A 25,650-nucleotide genomic window follows, 5' to 3' on the forward strand; every position below is an offset into this window, starting at 1 on the left:
CTGTAAAAAAAAACAATTGAAATGAGAGAAGAGTTTATTTTAAGATCGAAGATAATTGATAGTTGATAGAATGTCTAAAGGTTATTTCACAGTATTCTCTTATTGGGTCTCTCATCATCAACACTTCCCTGAGCAAGCGTGCGGGTTACTAAAATCTCCTAAACTCTAAGTGTATGTCTTCCCGAGAAGTTTCTCCGATACTTCAAATCCTTTCCATATATAAAGGTATTTCCACGTGAGTTGAGAGTCAACTAAATAATTATGAAAATTTGAGACTCAATACTCATTTGGTGTCAGCTTTTCAAAGCTGTTTGGCCGGTCCAACTTACGATGCACTTCAGAATATAGCGCCGTGGATGATGGACGAATTGGTGTCCATGGGTGGCACAGATGATGGACGAATTGGTGGCCATGGGTGGCACAGATGATGGACGAATTGGTGGCCATGGGTGGCATGAAGAGTTGACCGCTGGGCTGCGGTGACTGATGCACTCGCGGACTCCACGCAACTCACGCGAGCTCATGGAGTCATGGCATTACAAGACATTTTAATGGCATTTAGAGGACTTTCACGTGTCGGTATCTTCGGGGCATCTTAAAACATTGAGCTCCCAGGACAGTCGGTATAACCGATGACTTGTAGCAGCAACACCGGCCCATAGTTGCCTACACAGCTGAACGAAATTTTTAATAGTTCTTTCTTTCCCTGTATTTTTTATTTAAAATAATGAATATTGAATTAATGAACGTAATTAATATTAATTAGTTTGAAAATACTTGCTAAAAATCTACAAGAAACTGTGCAATGTACATGATACTAATTTTGCATAATTTATTGAAAGATGGCTGCATTCTAACTTTGTCACCATATTTCTTTGGTGAATGAAACTGATAAAAAGTTTTGTCGTAGTATGAATAAACCTTCATCCTCTCTATAGTTGCAGAGACTAGACCTCGCCAGCTTCAATTTTAGGTACACTAACACTTCCAACATTTGCCCGACAACTATTTTGTCACGACTTCTTTAATAATTTCAATGGAGCGCCGCCGTAATGCGCCATGGGATGCGGTTAATTGCTCATTATTGAATAATATAATAGCTTAATAGAGCGCCGAGTAAATTCATTGAGATGAAAATAGAACTTTTTTTGCTCGTATCAACTGCACAGTCCACTGCTTGAACGTCGGTCCCGTACTTCCAAAGTCATTTATGCCTAATCTTTGATTTAAAAAATTGATTGTCACGTCATAAAACATAACAAGTTGAGTCAGGGCCAACGCACACTACATATTGGAACGGACCGAGGAAAGGTTTTACTGTGAAAAAATATTTGAAGCTTGTTGTTTTGTTGACTAAATGAATGAACTAAATGGCATATAGCGACGAATCGTCATACAATGATAAGTACATGCTTAAATTTTAGCATGAATCTATCGATGGCCTCGCCATTCCACGCACAATAAGGAAAATCTCTCTGAGCAAACAATATCCATGACGTTCACCGAAGAAATAAGAATCGATTTGTTGTATGTGCACGGAAGAAGTTGTGGCTAGGATGCGTGCGTTCGTTGCGTTGACGGCGCTGCGCATTCTGGGCACGAGCCCCAGCGACGGAGCTCATGCATACTGATTGAGAGCCGCAGGCGCTTCTACCTTCAGTCAAATAGAATTCACTGAAAAGCTTTGTTTTACGTTCGTCGAGAACACCAAAATAATAAATTGAATATTGACCGAACCGCAATAGAGCTTTATTTTATATCAGAATGATAGAAAATAGAAATGAGATGGAAGAAGCACTGCAGAGCAGGCTATTCTAGTAAGTCTACTAATAGCTACCTTCGATTTGTTCTATTTGCTTTATTCTTAACAGAAATATTTGTAGAACGCGGTTGTTTATTGGACAGTATTTTCTCACACAAACAAGTTTTACTTAAAAATCAGGCTACTTCATAAAAAATATTATATATTTTTCTCCGCGAAATAGCTGCTGCAATATGCAGACTGCGTACGACTTGGCGTCTCAAGTATCCGAGATGCCACTGTTTATACTGTGCACATTACAAACACTGTACTAATTATGCAGTGTTTAGACATAACATTGCCATTGCATTCACATGTGAAGGTTGAAGCACCAATTCTACTAAGCATTCCCTTAGGTTAGCAGGCATATTATAGTCCTAAAAGCGCTAACATCGAGTCAATTCAAACCCCGAGTTTATGCATAATCTTCTTATAGAGTGAATTGAACGCTTCCTTATCACTACTGGTAAAAAATGCAGATCCTATACAGATTTACATCTAAAGCCTAAGCAAATGCTCAGAAATATTATTTTGCTTCTCAAGAAGTTAAATGCACTAATAATAAATTTCTTCAGACTAATACTTCTAGAATGTAAACTTGCAATTTCTGCATATGGACATGTAGCACGGCGACTGTAAAAATGCTGCGATCCATCTTTTTATGACTCCTCTTAGGTCTACCAAGGCTTGCTTTGTGCGTCTACTTCTGAATAGCCTGCTCATCATCGCCCATGCAAACTGTGGCTCTGAAAAGGCCCAATTGAGCGATCGGCAGTTTATGGGTAGCTACTGTGGACGCTGTAACCTCTTCCTTAATCTTCGCCGCATAAGCAACGGCCAACCTGAGGCTATTGAGTGTCAACTGATATTATGACCACAAAGCTTCTATGAGGATATTGTACTATGCCGTCGCGCATAAAGCTTTTCCTTTTAAGGTGCAAATCAAAGGAGTTAGCGTGCACATCACAGGCTTCTTAACAGTCAGGAATTGACGACGATGATGGCCAGATAAGAGGATCTGATGCGCGTGTCCCTGACTGCGCATGCGCCGCGTCACGTGCGATCGACGCTCAGTTAATATAAATGCAAGTAAATTAAGTGCAAGAAATTCATAGAAAATTTACGGTACATTAAACTAAAAGGATTTGGCTGGGAAAAATCACTGAGAAATATTTGTGAAATATTTTTTCCCCCAAATGCGCTCATTTTATATGCAGGGTAGAATATCACAGTTTTCAGTTCCTAGTACAGTTTAGAAGTTTTTTTCCTCAAGGAAACACCGAGGAGCAAATGATTATAGGCAATCACATAATGTTTCATCTAGCGGCATGAGTTCCAGTAGTAGAATATAATTGCAGTGTAATGAATAAAGTGGGGGCCGTAATTGCATAAAGTCTCAAGTCGCAGACCTGCAGGCCTTGCGTCAGACGCCATATTGCGTCGTGATCTCCCATGGGAGCTGGCGGCGCGACTGCTCTCATTCATCATAAACTCATTCAACATACAAGGCATCATTTACTTTGCGAGGATATTATACATTATATTTACTTACCTTCCCATTAGATTTACTTCACGTATCTTCAAAACTGCATGAACTTAGTAGTAGTATTTCTTCAATTAATTTTAGCACGTATGCTACGTTTTTAATGATGTTTTTTAATGTTTCCAATTTTACATCGTATTTCATTTCTGTTACAAAGCGCATTGAATTTAGCGTGTAAAAAAATACACAAATATTGACCTTACTAACACGATGAAGCTGGGTTAGCTGTACTCAAGTTATCTACACTGACTTGCCGTGTACTCAAGTTATCTACACTGACTTGCCGTGTACTCAAGTTATCTACACTGACTTGCCGTGTACTCAAGTTATCTACACTGACTTGCCGTGGACTCAAGTTATCTACACTGACTTGCTGTGAACTCAAGTTATCTACACTGACTTGCCGTGAATTCAAATAAGCTACACTGACTTGCTGTGGACTCAAGTTATCTACACTGACTTGCCGTGAATTCAAATAAGCTACACTGACTTGCCGTGAACTCAAGTTATCTACACTGACTTGCCGTGGACTCAAGTTATCTACACTTACTTGTCGTGTACACAACACTCAAGTACTCAGCGTCGTAATTTAATTTAATTTTTAGTTACACTGATGAGCAAAGTCCTCTCACTAACTACACTGGCATACCAAAACTAAATTTAAAGACATTGTCATCCCAAGGACTCAATTATTTAAATCGATGTGCCTGTAAATCACGTCAGTCTCACTGATGTTCCAGGAACACACGATAGTTACACTGAAGTGAGGAGAAGTTTAACAACACTGCGTGATTCAGGTTCGTGACATTTAAGAACCGCTTACGAGTGCGACATGGCGGAGGTACGAAGAGGCTCTCTTTCATGCAGCATGCCTGATATTCGGCTCGGCATGCACGATGAATGTAATTTTGTATCATTCAGCGTTGATGAGTCTGAACTGACGCAGCAAGTGTTGTGTTAGTGCGTCGCGCCCTTCACCAACACCGTCGCCGCCCTGCACCTACAGTACAGAATTCTGTATAAAATGCGCCCCCAATCTCTTGTTCAGGCGCTTTCAAGAGATGCCACGTTCATCTAAAAATAAACTATATATTAAACTTTGCTATTGAAGATAAATATAAATATTATCTGACTGTATTGCATCTGGTCTGAGATTGTCCGACTTATACATGAAGACCATCCATTAATAAATTTGGCCATAAATTTGCATTATTCTTGCATTCGTGCAATGTTGAGAAGCGTGATGCCAGGACGGCTGGCTCAGCTGCTATCACTAGTTTAAAAATTTATGTGTTTGTTATGTTTTGTAAACTTTTTTAAACTAATATTTCTCATTCGTGTTGTGTTGCGTTGGTGTCTCTGCTACAACGGGTATTTATCAGTATTATGGTACATAAAATGTACAAAAATGACTATAATTAGTACAGGAAGGTACCGTCTGTTTTTTAAGATTTGATTAAAGACGAGAAAATTTAGCTTTATTGAAAAATTTCTTATTGGTTTTTTCAACATGTTGTAAAGATAGTGTCATGACATATCATTGTATTATGATCTCGTGTTGTATCTTTTATTTATTGTAAACAAATGAAAGCTCATATTGTCACGTGTTCGTATTATATTTTTTTCACACTAATTCATGGATTCATTAATACTAAATAAGTTATTCCTCTAATTATAAAAAATTACTGATTCCAGCACTCAAGTGCAACACTAGGTTGCGTGTTGAGGTGCAGGTTCTCATCACTTGGTCGTGGTGAGGTGATTGATGAAACTCACATTCCTTGAAAACTCTGCATTTCTATATTTTTCTCTGCTTATATTACCAAAATACAGTTAAATTCATGGCTAGATTTAAAAAGAGGTACATATGCTAACCATCATTGCTGGGAACACTTCTCGTGTTTATTCTTAGTTATCGGGATAACTTTATAGAGGTGACGGACTGGTCGAAGGTGCGAGATTTGACCGCACGATCGAGCGTGTCAAGCGATCACCCCAGAACAATCGTGCCAACAGTTCGAATTAAAACTCACATTGTGTAGCTCAGCTAAAAATGACGCAGCACATTACAAAGATTTTAAGTTTATTGCAGTGGATATTAAAATATTTGCGGGCTGCGATTCCGACGGAGATCCACAACACAAAGATGGGTAATTTACCGTCAATTAATATCGCTACGTCGTTTCAGATCCCCGGAAATTTGAGGTTAAGGAAATGATTGATGTTGTATTGAGTCGAGAAGGGATGGAGAGAGACATTATAAGTATAGTTCGAGAGCTGGGACTTATGGCGCTATTACCATACTATGTATTCAAGGTCCCTTTGTGTGTAGCAGATGTACTTAACACGATCTATGGACATATATGCGCCGCTACATGTTTTACATCATTTATGTCGAGTCAATGCACATACTCTGCATATTTTACTTTTATCTTATACAGACTCAGTGCATGTATACGAATTTTGCATCCTTTATCGCTTGTAGATGGAATCAATACGCGTGCTGATACATTTAGTTTGAAACATGTTGAAATATTTAGCGCGGCTTCGCTACATAAGCAAAATAGGTATAGAAGAAATTTCGTTTGGGTAAAATCCAGAAAAGTAATGAGTTGATGAAATTTTTTCTTGTACGCTAGGACTGAGGCACAAACAAACGAGCCTTTTTTGACGAGATCGCTACAACTGCGAAATTTTCTACTCCTACGAATTCGACGAATTAGTCACTTGTGTAAGAAGTGGAAATTCAAGTCTCAGTCGTGATTCACCCCGCGACACGTCAGCATCAGCTTGTAACAGCAGCGAAGTTACACAAATTCTTCGAAGCAATTCGAGTCGTAGGCAAAACTCGTCTGATCAGCTACCCCTGCCTCACGCGATAGTTCAAGCACCATAGGAAAAAGTCAAGAATTTTTCCTACGCAAAAATCAACAATGATGGAAATTGTAGAAGGAATTACGATACCTAGGCTATGTTCGGACACGGCTGAACAAGCCAAATGAAATAAAGGATTTAAAAAATGCAATTTTGATTAGATTTTATCAATCTTTTTCTTGAATCCCCGTTTACGGACTCTCCTAGAAACCGGCTGAATAGAATATCTAGATTCTAGACTTATAGAAATATTTAGATAGAAAGCAATCAGTGTAGTGAAGCCTTGAGCAGACCAGTTTTCCTATACGGGACGCCACCACATTACTTCCGCAACACTCATAGGCCATCTCACGCCCCAATTACCTCAATGACAATGACATAAATAATGGCCTATACTGGCGCAATGATTCTTGCTGCATATGCACCTCTTTGCACAAGCAGACTGTCCCACGTTGATGTCGGTAGTCAAATTAATCTCAATCCGGAAAGTTCAGATATTCAATTGTAGAAATAGTTCGATGTCTTGTTGAGAAAAACAGTTTTTGCCATATATCGATTGAAAAAGTAATATTAGGGTTTGTTCTTCAGGCTAAAAGTTCTTCATTTTGAACAACGCATCAGAATGAAAACCGAAGCTTTAAATTAAAAGAGAATGTGACTGAAATATGTATGAGTAAAAAACCAAGTCATTCTGTACTCAAAATTCACATGGAGGCTGTAGAGATTTTGTCTACGGGAATTCAGACCACAAGAGGCTAGTTTTGGCGGCAGGTGTTTGGTCACTGGTGTCTGGGATTCCACTCTCAAATTGGGAATCGGTGGTCACTGAAGAACTCATAGCAGCCTTACACGAGCTTGCCTGTACAAGGCTGCAGGGAATTTGTATGAGTAACAAACCTACTGAGAAATTCAAGAGACATTTCGAGGGGTTGTTGGATGGCCGGAGTTCAGAAGTCTTGGTTAGCTTTGCTGAGGTTCAAGCAGGTACCTCAGTTTGCTCGTACCGTCCTTGTAAGCGCAAATACACGTAGTTTGAATGCCTCATGAGCCGTAAAGCGCGCCAACTCTGTGTTAATAAGTCATAAATCCAGCGTAAGAGATGCGTACATACGTCTTTTATGGGAAGCATCTTACCATTGCGACCCATACAAATTTGAGGAGGCATGCTAATATAATTTTAAAATGTGGATCCATAAGGATTAAAAATCCAGACGAATATATGCGGAAAAATCTTTGTTCGCTTCAAGTCGTAAATGTAACTGATAAGAATTTTTCGATAAGTTGTATTTTGAAACAAATGAGATGAGTTAGAAAGTATTCATAAAATACATAAAAACATTTTTGAAGCTGTCAAAAAATTTCAGTTTTGCGCAAAGTTGTCACGAAGTTTTATCTCTTGAAATCACCCGTTTCATATAGATGTTTATTACTCCACCTGAAGTGCTTGAAGCAAAATTATACACAGATCAGCAATTTTTTTAAATTGTATAAAATATTCGGGCACATTACTCCGGCGTTTTCTGGGACATACACATATTATACCAGCAACTTGTAAATCCTGTTTCTCAAAGTACCTTCATCTGCAATCCAGTCAATAATTTTGAAACTAAAGCAAGTAAATTAAAGAAAGACGCTTTAAAAATTAAGGATATAGTCTTTGAAAATAAAAACTCCCATGAAAGTCCTATTTTAAATTTGACGTAAACTTTAACTTGCTATTTTTTATGAAATGTACGCTAGCCAAAGTAAGAATGAGATTTAAATTTTTGATGCAACTTTTCATTCCCATTCCCAATAACTACTCCCATTTTTAAATGTCCCCCGATTCCACCACTAAAATAAAATTTCATTCCCAGTTGAAACCCAGATACGAAGTTAACATCCTTGCATCGGTCAGCAGGTATACATTTACGGCTAAAATTTCCCGCTAACAAACACATGAAATTTGATAAATATAGGATCGATTTATTGAAATTGGTCGGTATAAATGCGGTTATATTCACTTACTAAAATTTAATGAAACTATTTGTACTTCACGTATGAAATATAACCGTGGCTTTACGGAAAGATGTATGTGCCATTGTCCTATCTATTGCCTGTATATTTTAACTAATACACGTTTTTAAATGCTTTAACGTACTGCAAGTTACCTTGGATGTCGGCAAGGAACGCTTCCATTTTCGGATGTTGAGCCTTGAAACTGCAGTAACTCAGAAGCCCTAACGACTTAGCCTTATTAGATGTTACTTGCACCCATGAGAACCTTTCTTATAAAGCGTTGTCCAGAAACACGCGGCTTAAATCCCCATGTAAACATGCATATCGGCATCATCAGTGATATAATGGCGCACATTTAAGGTAATTGAGGCATTATGGGTCCTGGTGACATGTGCGTCTATAAGTTACGCCAAACATGCTATAACGTAAGCGCAGGGACTGTTATCCAAAACTCATACCTCAGAGATTACAAAAGAATTTCGGACTAGATTCCTGATAGTCCAAAGGACCACAGGTGTCTTGCGAGCGTACCCTTCGAGGACGTCGTTTAGTCACAGAACCAGCCTTGGTACGCGCGGCGCAGTGGGTCAGTGAGCCAAGTCAGTCTCAGTTAACGTCAGCGGTTCGCGCGGCAAGCTGGGCGCCATCAACGTCCTCATATCCACGAGACTCCCGTCGTCCACTGCCCAACTCATTGAGCTTGGGTCTGATTTTCCCGAAGAGTTTTGCAAGCTGTGACTTTTTCAGTGTCCTCAGTGTGAAGTGCAATGAATATCGCCGAAAATTTACTAATCTGTTTTCCAGTTACGTAAGTCTTTTAACGTGATTAAGACTAGCATCACACACGAAATCAATTGGAAACGACACAAAGGTGATTTTTACTGAAGCACTACAAACTTGAGGATAGGAGTGAGACTACAGAAGCAAAAGCTCGGGTTATGCATTTGAGCGACGTAGGAGGCATGAGGGGTAATGTGCTACTTAGCAAAGGCATGTGGAGGGCAGTGCCTGAGACAGGGCAAGTCTCCCTCTCAGAGCAGACCCTTGCAAGCATCGTCAACACAGACCCCATCGAGAAGTGGTACATCCTAGACCCAGAACCCATTGCCAGGTAAGACACAAGACACCACTAGGATCATGTATTACGATTCATAAATTGAATTTAACCTAGTCCTTTTGTTTATTTTATTAATCTTTCGGTACTTCTGTAGTTTAGCAGGTACCATAGAAAAAATTTTCAGCTGTTTCTTGTCGCGTTACTCCAAAAAATTCAGCTTTGGAAGAATCTTGATTTTTGAAGAATTTTTTTCCTATTGAAGGAACTTTAAGTGAATTTTAAGTTCAGTTCTGCTTCACGTATTCACATGATTGAGATTAATGTATTTATAACCTCTTACATACAACCGTGTCCGTGACAAAGAACTGCGGTAAAATTAACTGTCTACCCACGCGCGGATCAGCTGAGTTATCCTAAATCTCGTTACCTGCAGCCGCCATAGCCTGTCCCTATCTAGCTAGTCGTGTCGTGAAGCGCAGGTTTAGTAGGTAGCAAATTCTGCATAAAATTTGGTTAAATCGGCCAATTAAATTGAAGGGTGTCAAATTATTGAAGTTCTCTAGCGATTAATGGTCGTAATTACGATTGTTTGTGTTATTAAAATAGCGATGTCAAGCCACTCCTTTCTATAATTTGCACTATTTCAGTATCTGAGTAGTGAGTACCAATTTACCAAATGCAAGTTTATGAAGCAAGGAACGTTGTAGATACACGTAGTATTTTGATGATAAATTATCCTGTCCACATTTATACATTTGGATGTTTGGAACTCCATGAAAACTTATTGGAAGTGCCAGGTGTAAGTTATTTTGAATTGAAGTCCAGCTACTCCGCAACAGCTTAGTTCTCCACTTGAAATGCGGGCAACGCAATCAGTGTTGTCAGGTTTTTTCTCTGCGAGAATACCTGATTGCCTAGCTCAAAATACCATAAATATATCAGAAATTCTATTGTTTGAAAACTGACTAATACCTCCAAATTTAATGAAACTATTCGTCAGAAACGTTGGTTAGAAAAAGAAAAATATATAGATCACACTGATCAGTAATCAATCAAGGATCATCACTCTCGTGCTTATATTGCACAAGCACTTTTGTTAAATGTTAACAATTAGATTGGGGTTATTTCATCAAGCGGTAAACTTGCGGTTCCAAAAATGGCGGGAAAGCTCTAATCGCGCCGCTCTGAAGGCAATCTATATAAATAATAATATAATCCACGCCAACGCTGGAGGAAGTTCAAATTTCAGAGGTGGAACTTAATGCAGTAAATTTGCAGTAAGTCAGAAAATACCAGAAAAATACCAGATTTAGGCATATATACCAGATCTAAAATATTCATACCAGACACCTTCTGAAAATACCAGATTTGTGAAATCTGGTATAGAAATATACCATCTGGCAACGCTGATTACGCAATTCCATCGTGGGCCACCAAGTAATCGTGGAATTGACGAATAAAGTAGAACCACTTTAGAAGAAATAGGAAATTAAAAATGATCATTAAATTATGTCATTTACCCAATCGAACTACCATCTATGTTGAGATATTTTGTTTCTGGGATTGGTGAAGGGACATAATGTAGCGTCGTTAAAATTTAATACAAACTAACGTAATTCATCGGATTTTAAGCGATTTTTAATCTGACGATCTTAAGCGATGTTCATTGAAGATTCACCTAACTTGCCTGTTATGACTCCTAAATAACTGCAAATATTTATCAACGTCTGCAATCACTATTCTAAATTTTAGCCTGACGTATCACGGGAATAAAATGTTTTTTTTTTTCTTTCAAATGTGGAAGAAGTATATAACGACTTCGACGACTCATTATTAGTTCAGATTCCGCCAGATTCTCGATCTCAAATTTGACATCAAATACTGCATGGCGCTATATTGCAGTAAATATGTCATTGTTTAAAATCTTAGAATTTCTCAGTTGTTCTACATGATAGGCAAGTTTTCTGGCCCGTTTGAGCTCTCAAGGATATGCGAGCTCTACATCAGTTTTCTATATTCGATCGTTCTTAGCACTGAATATCTACTCAGTTTGAGGTGATCTGAGCACTTCATGATCGTTTTAGCTGGACGATCATGTCACTTGTATTGTATTTGATCTGAACCCTCGAAGAGTACGCAAAAATGCGAGCTCTCAACTGGCTTCCGATTCTAGCACTCGACGTGCGCTCAGTTCGCACTCGATCTAAACTCATTGTTCGTATTGAACAGTGTAGGGCAAACGGATCGTGCAACAAAGCTTGCGCAAATCGTGCCCGTAACGAGATATATCTATGCAGATAAAAAGAATTGCCATTAAAGAGATTATGTTCAGACAATTAGGAACACTCGTGTTCTGTATGAGTTATAATGGGGTTAAGGCGAGAGCGTAATTGGGTTGAAGCATAGTTGCCTTATAATCAAGGCTCTTCGTGTATAGTTGATTGGGCTCTACATGCTGTAGAGAATTTTATAAGGTGATGCACGAGTTTAATGCACTTTTCAAACTAGTTTTTGTCGTTAACGCCTTAAGCCTGACATTTAACATGTGTACGAAGACTCGTTTAATCCTACACGAAACGTTTCTAATTATTCCACATGATCTGGACCCCTACAGTTTTTCGAGTATGAAATTAGTCATAGCTCGCATGACTGGTTCCGCATGTGATCCTGGAAAAAAAGTAAGATGTTTTCCCTGATTGTTGAAGGTCCAGTCTATGTTTTGATCGTCAGCCCTCCCACACCTTGTCGGGTGCGCCCATGCTCTGCTCATGGAGCTGCCATACTCCATACTCTGCTCATGGAGCTGCCACACTCCATACTCTGCCCATGGAGCTGCCATACTCCATGCTCTGCTCATGGAGCTCTAAACTTTTATGCTCCTTACAGATAGTAACAAATGATTGACCGGCAAGATTGATCAATTAATGCCACCGATATGCGGCCTATAGTTGCTGCCATGGCGAGCAGTGGTGACGTGTGTGCGTTTGCTTCGCCGTTTGGCAAGTTTAAAGTAAAAGCAAAATTTGAAATACACGACCCTTTAACATTCAGTCAGTTCTTTAACATTCAGTCAGTCCTTTAACATTCAGCCAGGCCTTTAACGTTCAGTCAGGCCTTTAACGTTCAGTCAGTCATTTAACATTCAGTCAGTCCTTTAACGTTCAGTCAGTCCTTTAACATTCAGTCCGCCCTTTAACATTCAGTAACATCTAAGTCCTGGTGCGCGTTTAAATCTCTTAGTAATACTTACATTATTACTTTCAGCGCAGGGAAATTTTCATATAAATATTGGTATTGAGTATCGTCGAACCCTTTACTCCAAACTGAATGTATCAGTTAGTTAACTTTCATCAGAGAAAATATGATTATTTGTCATTCATGTTTTTTGATTCAATTATCGCGTTTTCTGATAGCTTCAGTCAAATTGAAATAGAACTGAGAGATTAACTGGAAGAACGTGTGAAAATCTCCACATGCGTTTGTAAGTGAATTGGCCACCCAGGAATTCCTATAGTAACCATTGCATGGTGCGAGTTAAGACGCATTGAAATGAAATATAACAGTCGTCTTTGGAGTTGGAGGTAAAGTCATTCAAAATTAGTGTGAGTTTTCGTGAATCAAACGAATGGGCGCCAAGAATGAAATGAAATGTTGTTGACTTAAATTTTTTCTGCGAGCATTATAGACTCGGCTATTTGCCTTCGTCTCATGTATCATAATAATTGCACTTGAGGCATACTACGATTTATATTTATTTATGATTTATATTTATTTGAATTTAAACAGCTAGCCTATTGTAAATTTTCACAATTAATTCGGTCATATTTGATTCAACTTGTATTACGAAGAGTGAGATGCCCGTTTTGTGCAGCGAGCTTTCAAGAAAAAGTTTGTGGTTCAGTCGAAGCGGCCGGAGAAGCTGCAAGGAATTAGCGCGGCCTACGAGCGGTCGCTGGCCTCCTGCTGCTCGTGTAACATCTAGTCAGCTGAGCAGGACCGTGCCAGCTATGAAGCAACATGGCTGATGATTTTAATGACACTAATGCTCGGGTTCTACGTGTTGAATGCATTGGGCACACTCGGGTGGTTTCAGAATTTCGTTGGGTGCAATTTATCATAGTTGTCTCTGTGTGTCAAAATTCTGTGGGGTGTTCTTACTAAGCATAGCCTTCATAAAAATGCTGAATTAGAATTTAAATATTCTTCATTAACAAAATTTCATGTTTCAGATTTCGAAGCGTAGCGTTCTTTCTCAGTTTCATTGCATAGTTTCACTAGATGTTAACAAATGTAAGGATTCCGGTCCTTTCCAGCTGTCAGAGCGTCCCATGAATATTTCATGTGTCGGGACGGCCGAGTTCGATCAAGAACAAGTGAGACTCATCCATGCACGATCCGAACAAGGTTTCTAAGGCGTGTACTTCAGATTTTAGTGAGGTCGCCTGTGTTTGAAAGATGCTGTTTTCGACGTACTCCGTAATCTGAATGTGTCTTACTGTGGCGATATTTGCATGAAGTTTTGGCTTTCGTTTCGTCTCTTTGAGTTGTATTCTTGATAGGAGAAAAATTACCACGGAATTACGAGCATGACGCTGCTCATTAGCAAATCGTTTCCACCTCTATCAGGTACTTGTGAATCCTTTAAGAATGATTATCACTCAAAAAATGGCATGCGGCAGGACTTTTCTCCAGTCTCGAAAGCAAATTTGAATGAGAATGAAAGACCGAGTTAATTTGGTGGAACGAGTAAAGGAATGTAAGCGCTTGTGCAAAACCAATTTGATTTGTGCTGCTCGTGATAGGTATTTATAAAACACTTATTGAACTCTTGTACAGATTATTAAAATCTATTCCCAAGATTTTTGGTGCCAAATTCATTTGTATTTATCATGGATTCTCTCCTTTCATGAATAAATACTTTATATTGAATTGACCGCTTGTTTTTTTTTTTAATTTGCGTGCTTTAATCATTGTTAGTTGTTAATATTTAGAAGTAAATGTTCAGATTTATTGATTGTCTCTCAATTCAGAAACTTCTCAGTTATAGCATTGAGCCCTACAAGGCCATCGGCCATGCTTCGCTATTTTATGATAGGTGTGGTCACATGCTTCCATTGAGACAAGTGTCGACTCTTGGCTCTTAAATGCCATATAAGAAATGACGGACGCCACATCAGCGGCCAATTGTTGACCGCTAAAATTAATTTAATCCTGGTATCTTCAAGCCTCTTTTAAAGTTTGCTACCAAAGTATAAAAATACAATATGTTGCACGCTTGTTCCGTCGCGCCATCTGGACTTGCAAGCTGGCATCAGGGACCATGCTTGTGTGGAGCTGTAACGCAGCATCTCATTTGTCCACCTCGCTGAGCTTGGTATGCGTGTCTCGCTTCAGAAATATGTATTGGTGATTTCTGATGACGATAATTTTCATTGAGGACACTTTCGATTCGTTCAAGTTGTGTTGATAAAATGTATATTAAACGCTGATCGCAGGTATGAAGAGTTCGAAAGTTAATGCTCTACAGTCCTAATTAAAAGTTTACTCATCCGATAATTGTCCTAATTAAAAGTTTACTCATCTCCTCGATAATTGTCCTAATTAAAAGTTTACTCATCAAACTGCTGCACGGGCCTCACAACTGCTGCACAGGTTGTGCAAAACTGCTGCACGGGTCTCACAACTGCTGCACAGATTGTGCAAAACTGCTGCACGGGCCTCACAACTGCTGCACGGGCCTCACAACTGCTGCACAGGTTGTGCAAAACTGCTGCACGGGCCTTACAACTGCTGCACGGGCCTTACAACTGCCGCAATAGATGCGCAACTGCTGCTCGGTTTGAATAACTGCTGCGCACGTTGTACAACTGTTGCAATTTTTTTTGAGGGGGAGGGGGGTTTAGCAGTGCTTTTTCGAAAAGAACTGTTGGATTTATACACCGATCATTATTCGAGTAAAATAATATTTACTGAAATTTACCGGTCTCCTAAGCATACTGTAATGACCAACAACATTTAATTCGGTTGAAGTATCGAAGTACATCACTCCTAGGGTCGCATCATAGCCTACCCGGTCTCAAAAATCATAGAGAGGCGAAGGGAATTGAAAAATGCCAGTTGTTCAGATTGGGCGATTGCTTCTATTGCAGGCTCGAGACCACGACGGGATATGCATTCTCGGTGTTGCAAATCGTGCACCTTGACACTTATTGGCTCGCTCAGACGGCCGTTAAAAGCCATAAAAATGAAAATATGTTCCGTTCCGTAGCATGAATACGGTAACTTTTTTTGAGATGACTGTTTTCGGTTATATTTTTACGCTTGTATTTGGCCGATCGCAAAACATTTGCGTGTAGTCCACATTTTTTGGCATGTCTCCTGCGATCGTTGTAAATTTGGGTTCGTAAATCTAATAAATGTTGTATCTAAAGCATGATTCATGAATAGAGCTTTCTGCATTAATTTTTTTTAATTGTTGTACCTGGATGAATGTTTATTGTGTCGGGAGAATAGTTCGTGTCTAATTTTTTTGCTTTGGGATCGATACATGTGACAGTGTCATGCATATTAGCCCGTTCCCTTGCCGAGCTGATGAAGCAATCCTTCGATCCTGCTTACCCATGTATCGTGCATGCCTGGTAATGGCCGAACAAGATCTCCCTGCAGATCCAGATGCGCTGATATTGATCTGGACTTGGGTTTATGAGCCTACTTGGACTGAGCGTACACGCACGGAGTAATTCTATTGCCACATCCTGATTCCTCTGCAGTTTTTCTTGCCACTTCGTTCTGGCTTCAGCGTTGAAGTTGCTCCAATTTTTTGGACCATTCAACTTGCAAACGCCATCATTTTAATAATTATTGAGCGAATCTATGATAATTTCAATAAGTTCACAACCCTTTCTGTAATTTCTCTGTCAATAAATATCAATAATTTTTCCAATTGAAAATGTTTACCAGTGCTCCATAGTGGCAGTCTACATCCTGTTGCCTGACTTTGCACAGTCAATCAGCAAGCCTTCTTTGCATTCTTTGTGTATACTTCTTATTGTATAATTTATCTTTTGGAGCTTTAGCGAGGCTTTTTCTTTTAAATTTATTCTTACCTTTGTATTAAATGGCGCTTAATGGAGAAGTAGTCAAGTTTTTTGGACGTCACGTTTATCTCAGTTTCAACGATGAAAATTGTATAAATGGTCATGGTGTTGAAATCGTATAAAGGGCCGTGCTCTAAGGGGGTAGTTATTAGAATTTTTTTAGTGCCTGCATGCACTTGTAGGTAAGCAAGGGAATCGGTGCGTAGCATTCGCTTTACCATTGTAAATTTAATCAATTTACTTTTAACATATTTTTTTCATGGTCTTATGTGGATAGCTACGTAATATTTCATCTAACCCACTCCTCGAGAAGCAGATGTCGTCGCGATTTGTTCAAAGCTCATGCGTCGAGATGGTATCTGTGCTACCTAACATTGGGCGTTGCTCAAGAAAATTTCATTTCCCAGAAGCGCTGAGGATATCCTAGCAACGCTGAGTTATATATAACCTGCTAGAGTTAACCTAGGGCTTGTCGAACAAAAGCTCCCGAGCAGCGCTAAGGGCTTAACCTGATATATAGTTATCGACAGGCAAACTCATATTGCAGACCGGCTTTCGTTGCAAGGGGTTATGCAAGACTTGCAAAGTTGTACAAGTGTTGAAGGTATTTGCACAGCACGCGTGCTGTGCAGGCCCATTACCTCGGTAATGGTGCTTCTCTACCCTGGCCAAACAGGCCTATCATCATAATGAGGTCGTAATTAGTAAGTGTACGAGAAGGTATACGAGAAGCTGTATTGCCTCAGTTCGTGTCGGAGGCACGCGCTCATTTAAAATGCCCTATTGGTGAATTATTTTTTCGCTCTGACCTCCGACCTTAGCTCGCGCGTACCCACTTATGGGGCATTAATGCCTGAATTAGGAGCTTTGTTAGTGGCATTCTTTAGCGCATCACATCGTTGCATTGACAAAATAGCTTTTTGTGACAAAGAAATTCGGAAAAACTGTGGTCATAATGGCGTAGCTTATCACCATCTGTCGCAAACTATTACTGTTCTCGTTAGGACTGTATGACAAAATGATTTTCCTTCAGTAAATTATTTCTTATCTCGTTTCATAATTGTACAAGTATGACGGAAAAAAATGAACATTATAAGAATCAGGCGAGAAAACCAAAGCTTTCCAATTACGTTACTCAAAAGAACTGCGAATTTCCTACAAATAATTATAGTAATTGATACCTTAACCTGGCTGTACTCGTCTTGGCTATTTTGCAAAATGTCAAGAACCTGGGGCTGGTTGGTCAAAACTGCCACCATGACTTGCACGATTGAGTAACGATTCCTATTATTTTACTGTATGTATTTTTTTAGCGGCTAGAAATAGGAATAGCTCGTGATGTGAGGCGAGGAAGATGGTAGGGTTGTATCCATCTAATGACTTAGCCTAGCAAGTTTGAATTGCACTTCACGAATTTGTTGCGTCACTGACGTAAATTTCTAATTGTCAAGGCGAGATAGAGAGAGTCTTTGTATATCACAGGCATATTTTCAAGCTTTATGACACATTTTATTATTTAAATATAATTTCAGTAGTTGGGAAGGAACATATTTAAGCGAATTGAAATGCGTTGAAGCAACCCATTACAAGATTCGTTGTTATGCTAATTGGGGTCATTTTTGTGATTGACTGAGATTCAATATGACGCAAGTGACACTTGCATTAGTTTGACTGAGTTTTTTGTGGTGTTGGAGGCTGTTGGGATTACCTTCCATCGGAGTGGCCATAAAGAAGAGAATACATGCGTAGGTGTCTTATTACTTGCCATTCTTGGGTTTAATCCTCTGAATCCTCACTCATTGATCGTCTTAAATGAACTTGGTTGAGTCACCCGATGCGTGCAACTGCGACGGATACTCCTGACTGTGGGTGTTCGGCAGCTTTCAATACAGTCACCGTCCTTGGGTCTGAGTTATCAAAAGCATAATGAATTCTGCATCTTTGTTATTCGAAGTTACCTATTGAATGCGTGTCCCAATTAACAATAAATTAAATGATAAGAGACGGACGATCTTCGACCATTCATGAACAAGTGGAAGCCAGCCAAGGTTTGCAATTGGATTAGCTTCAAAACAATCGAAGTGTTCTGAACAACTTGTTCGTTGGACGAGGCTCACTCAAATGGACAGTCTTATGAGAAGCAAATGTTGTGGATTGCCGCTAAGCTCAAGATGAAATTGCGTGGTCTGATCATTATTATGGCTTCTTATGCACTCTCAGCCATCCGCACGCTTCTCCTTGATCAGTTCTCACCATGTTCTGATCCAATGACACTCTTTCTGCGATATTTTACGTTCCAGCTTTATTTTTACGGTTCATTATTCTTGGATGGAAATGAGTCTCAATTCTTCGATCATCCACTTCATCAAGATTGGAAAAAGTAAAACCAAGTGTGTAATAATTCAACTAAGTCTTCGTTTGCAGCATTGAGTGATGCATCGCTAATTGTAACTTGATTTAGTCTGCTTTGCATTGATCTGGATTCGGAAACTTTTTGAAAAGAACTCTTTAATGCTTCTAAGGCATTCTTAGATTATTCTTTCTTATAGTCCTTTAGAGTCTTAGAGCCGTCACAAAATTAGATACATTCCCAAAATTTGAAAAAATTGATTAGATGTTTCAAACATGCCGCCGTGAATTTGCATACCTCTTACGTCTATGATTTGTAATGAGGAACTGCGTGCGCCGTCAGTGGCACTGGCCTTAATACCGACAAATGTCTGTCGTTAGTAGCCAAAGCGATGGTCATTAGAGGCCCAAGCTTAGTCTTCTAACGCTTCTAAACCTTCGCGAGAACGACGAAGAGTGAAACGATCAACAGGGATACTGTGCGAGGTATAGTGGTTGATTTTGCCGTCCTAATGGTTTAAATATTTTTTTTACTATATGCTTCAGAGAGCGTAGAGAGTTTCATTCAGTAAAATACTTGTATTTTAGAGTTTGTTGTTTATATTAATGTGTAAGTTTACTGATTGCGCTGTAGAAACAATGATTCGTATTTTTGGCACCTTGACCCGTATTCTCCTATGCCTTAGTTCAATAATTGACGACAAAAAAGTTGCGCCGTCTGAATCACTTGTATTTTCGATTAACGTGAAAAAATATTGATTGTTTCGTAATAAGGAGATAAAAGAAGTTCAAAGCGCTATTGCAGGACTTTATGTTGTGAAGTCCATAAATTCAGTGACCTTAGGACCCCTTTCGAAGAATTCAATTTGTAATTGTGTTGAAATTAATATAGATTTCTAACTTCAAGAATGTATTGCTAACTTCAACAATATATTATTAACTGCAATAATACATTGCTAATTTGAAGAATATATTGCCTAACTTCATGAGTACAAGAAGATATTGCCAACTTGAAGAATATATTACTAACTTGAATAATATATTGCTAACTGCAAGAATATATTGATATTGCTTGGAAAGGCAGAAACGACCATCTTACACGCTTGCGTGATGCCACTCTAGCTGTCACCTAACCATCTGACCCAACTGATCCAACCGCAGCTGTCATCTTATAGTCCTATTCCTATACTCCGGCATCACGCGTGCTGCGAGCACCTGAATCTTGTATCTAATTCACGTGTTATTAATTAATGAAAGATTAGCGCTGACTAGGTTATTAATTAGATATTTTCGCTGGCTAGGTTTTACGGTTGCGTCGAATGTTGAGCGCCGTAACTTCGTTATTATTACATTGCTGATTAACTATTCTAATTGTTCGTCAATATAATAGTTGTATAACTGTTTTGGTCATCAGAATTTTTGTTATGAATTGGGACTAGATTATGCACGGACTATAATTTATCCTACGTAATTAATTCATACAAACGATAGGTATGTGAATATCTTTACCGGCAATGACGTCTTATATCAATTTACGACGCCGCCGTGCCTAAAATTCTCAGGAACCTAAGTTTTGTTAATTAGTGTACTAATTAATCCAGCGCATCTTAATCGACCAGACATTGCGTTCACCTTCCGTTAATAGGTCGGGAAGGGAACACGAAGATATTCGGTGAGCGACCGCGGCAAAATCAGAGTTATTAGATAATAACCTGACATTTTAATTGCAAGGGACAGCCGTGCATGGGGAGGTGAGGACGCGCATTAGTTATGGAAACATTCTAGTCCCTCCAAAGAACGGGGATCTGAGTTATAGCGCACTTATAGTTCCTTTTGTGCTGATGGCGACATCGCACAGACAGGCTGAGATTTACCTACTGTCTGCAGGGGCAGCTTACCTTCTATGCCTAGTCTTATGGTCGAACTTTTCAGGAACCCACACTTCGGTGTTTCGTCTCCAACTTACGAGAGGTTCGCCCTTCTGCTATTTGCATGCTGATTACTCTATTTAATCTTTTTACATCAACTTGTGTTCAACCAAAAAGTTGAATTTATTGGCAAGTTTTGCTGGTTTTTGTTCGTACCTCGATCGGTTACTAATTTTTGTGTTCTAATTATACTAAATGTCAGTCGAAGCGGTGCACTCATGCACGGAAATCTGAACGTGCGCGGTCCACTCTTCTACCATGAACCACCCATGCACCACGGTCCACGCATGAACAACAGTCCACGAATGGACCACGATAAACTCCTGCACCACGATCCACTCATTCACGGACTACGCATGCATCGCGATCTACGCTTGCACCACGCTTTACGCATGCACACATTTACCGCTTGAAATGCATGCACCGCAATATAAACATGCACGGTACTCACATGCACCACGATTCACTTATGCAGTATCTACTCATGCATGGCCCACGCATGCACAGTTCACGCATGCACGATCCCCGCATGCAGAGTTTACGCATGTTAGAGGCTGTGAAGCAGCACTGCTGGAAGCTGCCTGTTTGTCACCACGCCGCGAACGTCGGTCCATGCAAGGTCGCGTGTAGCTCCTGCAGGGTTATTAGTCATAGTCTTATTAGTGATGCACACGCGAAAGAAGCCCTAATTATCCGTGTAAATAACAAAGGCGGAGATATGACGAGTCTAGGCTCAGTTTAACACCTGATGGATGTTGTGCTACAGTCTCAATGAGAGGCTGCATCACTTCCGTGATGTTGTTTGTACCATTAGTCGATTTGATGCTGGTGTGAAGTGTTAGTGAAAAATTATAACCTTGAGTACATAACATTGCTGCCTAAACGATCAAAATGTCGTCTACTGGATTGAAAATTGATTCAGGTTTTGCAAAATTGTTTAATCCAATGCTAGAGTTATTAATATTACACGAAGTTAATCAGATCGCAATTTTTTCATGATTTATTTTACACTTGTGCTTGACATTTAAATGTTAAAACGTTTTTAAACGTTCCGCTCAAATCTTATTTTTTATGTGTAGTCCGTCAAAGTCGGTGGGCTTGGACCGACCACTGATAACCCTACTATTGCCAATGGGTTTAGGATGCCGTTATTTTATATCAACAGATCTCCCAGTGTCTCGGTGCGCCGTAGAAGACAAATTTTCTTCTGAAATTTCCTGTGGTCGTAGAACCTCTTTAGAATTTCAGATGAAGACTAAAGTGGCCACTGCAACGACCCCAGCTGTATGGAGAGAATTTAAGCCGTGTCGGAATGTGCTCTTCGCTTACAACAAAAGCCTTCAAGCCTAGTCGTTGGAATTAATTAAAGAAAATTATTGTAGTTCACTTGAGGTTTTTGCCGCTCAGAAAATGTTCCGGTGCACTGCATTATATACGCTAGGCGAGCGACAATTTCATGCTACGCAAAGTTGTTGTTCGAGATGAAGCAGAAACTATTTATTGAAATATTAAAAAAGACAAAACGTGTGTAGATGAACCTTTCAGGATTTTACGCGCTCAAAATGAGTGGTGGCAGAATGATTTTACGCGCGCAGAACTCATTTTGCCTCTGTTAATCGCGAATTTTATGATCCAGTTGGCTTCTGGTTTTTGGAATAACGGAGGCAGTTTTCTTGTGTCGAACGTATGATCCATACTCACTTGAGTGAATCTTTGGATCTTTAGGTGCACACTCGGGTCCCCTTAGATCTGCTGGTGCATGAAATTATACTGATATCATATTAAGATACTTTAAGTTAAAATTGGCTTCTGGTTTTTGGAATAACGGAGGCACTTTCCTTGTGTCGAACATATGATCCATACTCACTTGAGTGAATCTTTGGATCTTTAGGTGCACACTCGGGTCCCCTTAGATCTGCTGGTGCATGAAATTATACTGATATCATATTAAGATACTTTAAGTTAAAATTGGTTATTGATTAGATGCAATTAGTTCATTTAAACTTTCTTGCGCCAAAGATGCTTACTTGCTCAGTGTTGTGGACGATCACTAGTTCAATGTAAACGCGAGCCGAGGACTTGCTTGAGATCAAAGACCTGGCCAAGATCGGTTTTAAATTTGAGTCGAGCAACCAAGGGCAATATTTTGGTAATATTTTGCACAATTTTCTCTTTGATTCAACCATCCGACGCCCGATCATAAAGTACGGTCACCTAACTATTACTCGCAGCTGGCAGTTAGTTTCACTACAGAGCCACGCAATCAACATAATTTTCGATGAAGATGTTGCCTTTTCTTCCACATTACTCGGCCTCTTAGTGAAGCTCAGCGGGATTCATCAACAGAAAAAATGTCGGGAGTTGTGATTTATTTCCACCCGCAAACATGGCCACCTCGAGCGCCAGAGCTGTTCAGATAATCCATAAAATTCGCCCCTCGTGCGCCCTGACGCGCATGCGCTGCCTGTAGCTATTGCTGAAAATAGTTGTGTGAAATTTTGTCGTTGCCGAAGATTTCTGTGGAATTTTGTCGTTGCTGAATAGTTGTGTGAAATTTGTCGTTGCTGAAGATTTGTGTGAAATTTTGTTTTTGCTGAAGATTTGTGTGAAATTTTGTCGTTGCTGAAGATTTGTGTGAAATTTTGTCGTTGCTGAAGAGTTGTGAATTTTTGTCTTTGCTGAAGTGCCGCACTAAATTTTGTCGTTGTGATGAGTCGTGCTGAACTTTGTGTAGTTGCTGAAGTGTTGATCGAGCTAAATTTTTTCTTTGCAGATGCTCCGTAATAAATTTTTTGGTTGCTAATGAGTCTTGCTAAATTTTGTCGTTCTAGAAGAGACGTGCCAAATTTATCGTTGATAAAGGGTAGGTTCTAATATTTTCGCTCCTTGTTACATTTGCCAAATTTTTTGTTTTAATGTACATTTATTCTACTCTTTTGGAGACTTTTTGTCCCAATTAATTCTGTATCACCCCTTCTGTTCACAGGCTGAAAATAACAAGCTTGGCGTTTATTCTAGGTGAACGTAGTGCCGACCAGTAATCATGAGGCTAGTTACAGCTTTAACTTGACGTGGGTGACATTCAAACGCTACACAAAAATTTGAACACTAGAAGTCCGGTTCCTGGCGACGACTTCATAGCTCAAAGGCATGCACTAATTAAGTATAATGAGCAGTAAATACGATAATATTCTCATTAAAGCTGATCATAAAATTATATCCCAGTCTTCATTCTGCTCTGATACTTGCCTAAAAACTTGTCAAGGAGACCAATTCTGACGACAACGATGCCTACACTGGTACTGAGTCGACGCAAGTGACTGGCATTTCAGCGGGATCGCTATTACGAGACCCTGCGCTGATATATAATATACTCGCATTTCCGAGCTGTCATGCACATGTTGTTGCTTGTTGGACATTCCTACTTTATTGTGCACCACATTCTACTAGGTATTCTAAGTGCTCGTGTACTATAAATTATCTCCTTAAGTCAGAACTCGAGTGAGTAGTTTTTGCACAAACTGTACCTATATAGATGATGTGTACTGTGAGTCATGACCAAACTTAGAAATTTTAGCAGCTGCAATTATTAAAAACAATTGAACCTTGTGGGTATTAGGACTTTTAAAATCGGGATTTTTTAGCAATATTAAGCCATTTTGTACACTAAATTCACCGACCACTTTTACTAACTTTTAATAAAAATAAGCCTAAAATCCCATGTGTGTCGCTGGAAAATGAGGAGAAGAAAGTGTACGTGAGTCACTTGATTTTATGCGCTCAAATAACTTTGTTTCCTTGTGGTTTTGGGAGTCTGCGTTGCACACATAATATGACAACGTACGTAATCCGATGATTTATTTTGACAACGTCACGTAGTTGCGGTCAGCCTGTGAATTACGAGGCGCCGCGCGGCGGCTACCAGGAAACTTCCCTGCAGGATTAGGTTTGCCAGCGCAAGCAGCTGGTCTTGTTGTTTGATTTTCTTTATAGATTAATCATTGAAGGTTTTGATGAAAAAAATTATAAGGCTAGAAGAAACGGATTTGTATAGTGATATCTTTGTTGTTCTGAGGCATTTTCATATAACTTCAAATTGATTTATGTTCTTCCAACAAATTAAGGGTCTCTGAAAACTTGTTCTGTTTTTAATAACGATTGAGAGGAAGAAGTTATCTAGCAAGATAAATGATATAAGTAATAATATGTAATGGCAAGTGAGTAGTGAGGCAATTGATCTTTCAGTTTATTTGTCGCGGGCAGATTTTCGCGGGCAGGTGGCGTTGCGGTTAATTATTTAAACGAAATAGATGATTCCATTTTTAATTTTGCTTATTTTATTACTATAATATTATTTGTAGTATCTTTTACTGGTAGTAATGAGATGGAGAATAAAAAAAAAGACGACTCCACATAAGAAATGAAAACTGATTAACATTTTGAAACAGGAGCCTCAGCGTGATCCTACCAACGCCTGCTACTTGCTCAACTAAACATCCATGTTATTTCCATGAAATGTAATTAAGGAAGAATCCTGCTTGCAGTGTTTCTTTCTTACACAGGCTAAGTTATTCCTGTAAACCTGCCCGTGCAAGTTACCGCGTTGAACGAACGCCTTCAATAAATCACCTTGCCTTGTATTATCTGCCTATCATAAATTGCGAGAGCGCCGAAGCTTTAAGTCTGTGGGCAAGCCAGGCACCTCACGTTACTTTATTGTCTCAGGGTTTTTTTTTGTCCAGTGATTCCTCACATTTGTGAAGCTATGCGAAACTGAATTTTTGGTAAGACAAATTTTTTGGGATGGAAGTATAGATTAGATAAATTTAAGAAAACAGACTGATCAATTTCTCACAGCAAGGATAGCTGCAGTTAAAACTCTTATAAATCCGGTAAGTATAATCTGCTGGCGTTGTTGCAATCTAGATAATGAGCTGGACCAAGAGTGTTTAACATCTTTCCTGATAAATAGAGGCAGGTAATGCAGAGGCGCAATGGTATCC

The 25,650-nt window shown here is 39.4% G+C and overlaps 1 protein-coding gene across 1 annotated transcript in view; it reads left to right on the plus strand.

Moving 5' to 3' along the window:
• The first annotated feature begins 8,808 nt into the window (after positions 1 to 8,808).
• Positions 8,809 to 25,650, plus strand: part of LOC108680536 (serine/threonine-protein kinase PKH3) — a 100,612-nt gene continuing 83,770 nt past the window's right edge. Inside the window, exon 1 of the mRNA XM_018169366.2 lies at positions 8,809 to 9,327. Within this exon, the coding sequence (XP_018024855.1) occupies positions 9,155 to 9,327 (173 nt within the window). The 5' untranslated portion in view covers positions 8,809 to 9,154. The remainder of the gene's footprint in view (positions 9,328 to 25,650) is intronic.

Source organism: Hyalella azteca, unplaced genomic scaffold, assembly GCF_000764305.2.
Source record: "Hyalella azteca isolate HAZT.00-mixed unplaced genomic scaffold, Hazt_2.0.2 contig4142, whole genome shotgun sequence".
NCBI lineage: Eukaryota > Metazoa > Arthropoda > Malacostraca > Amphipoda > Hyalellidae > Hyalella > Hyalella azteca.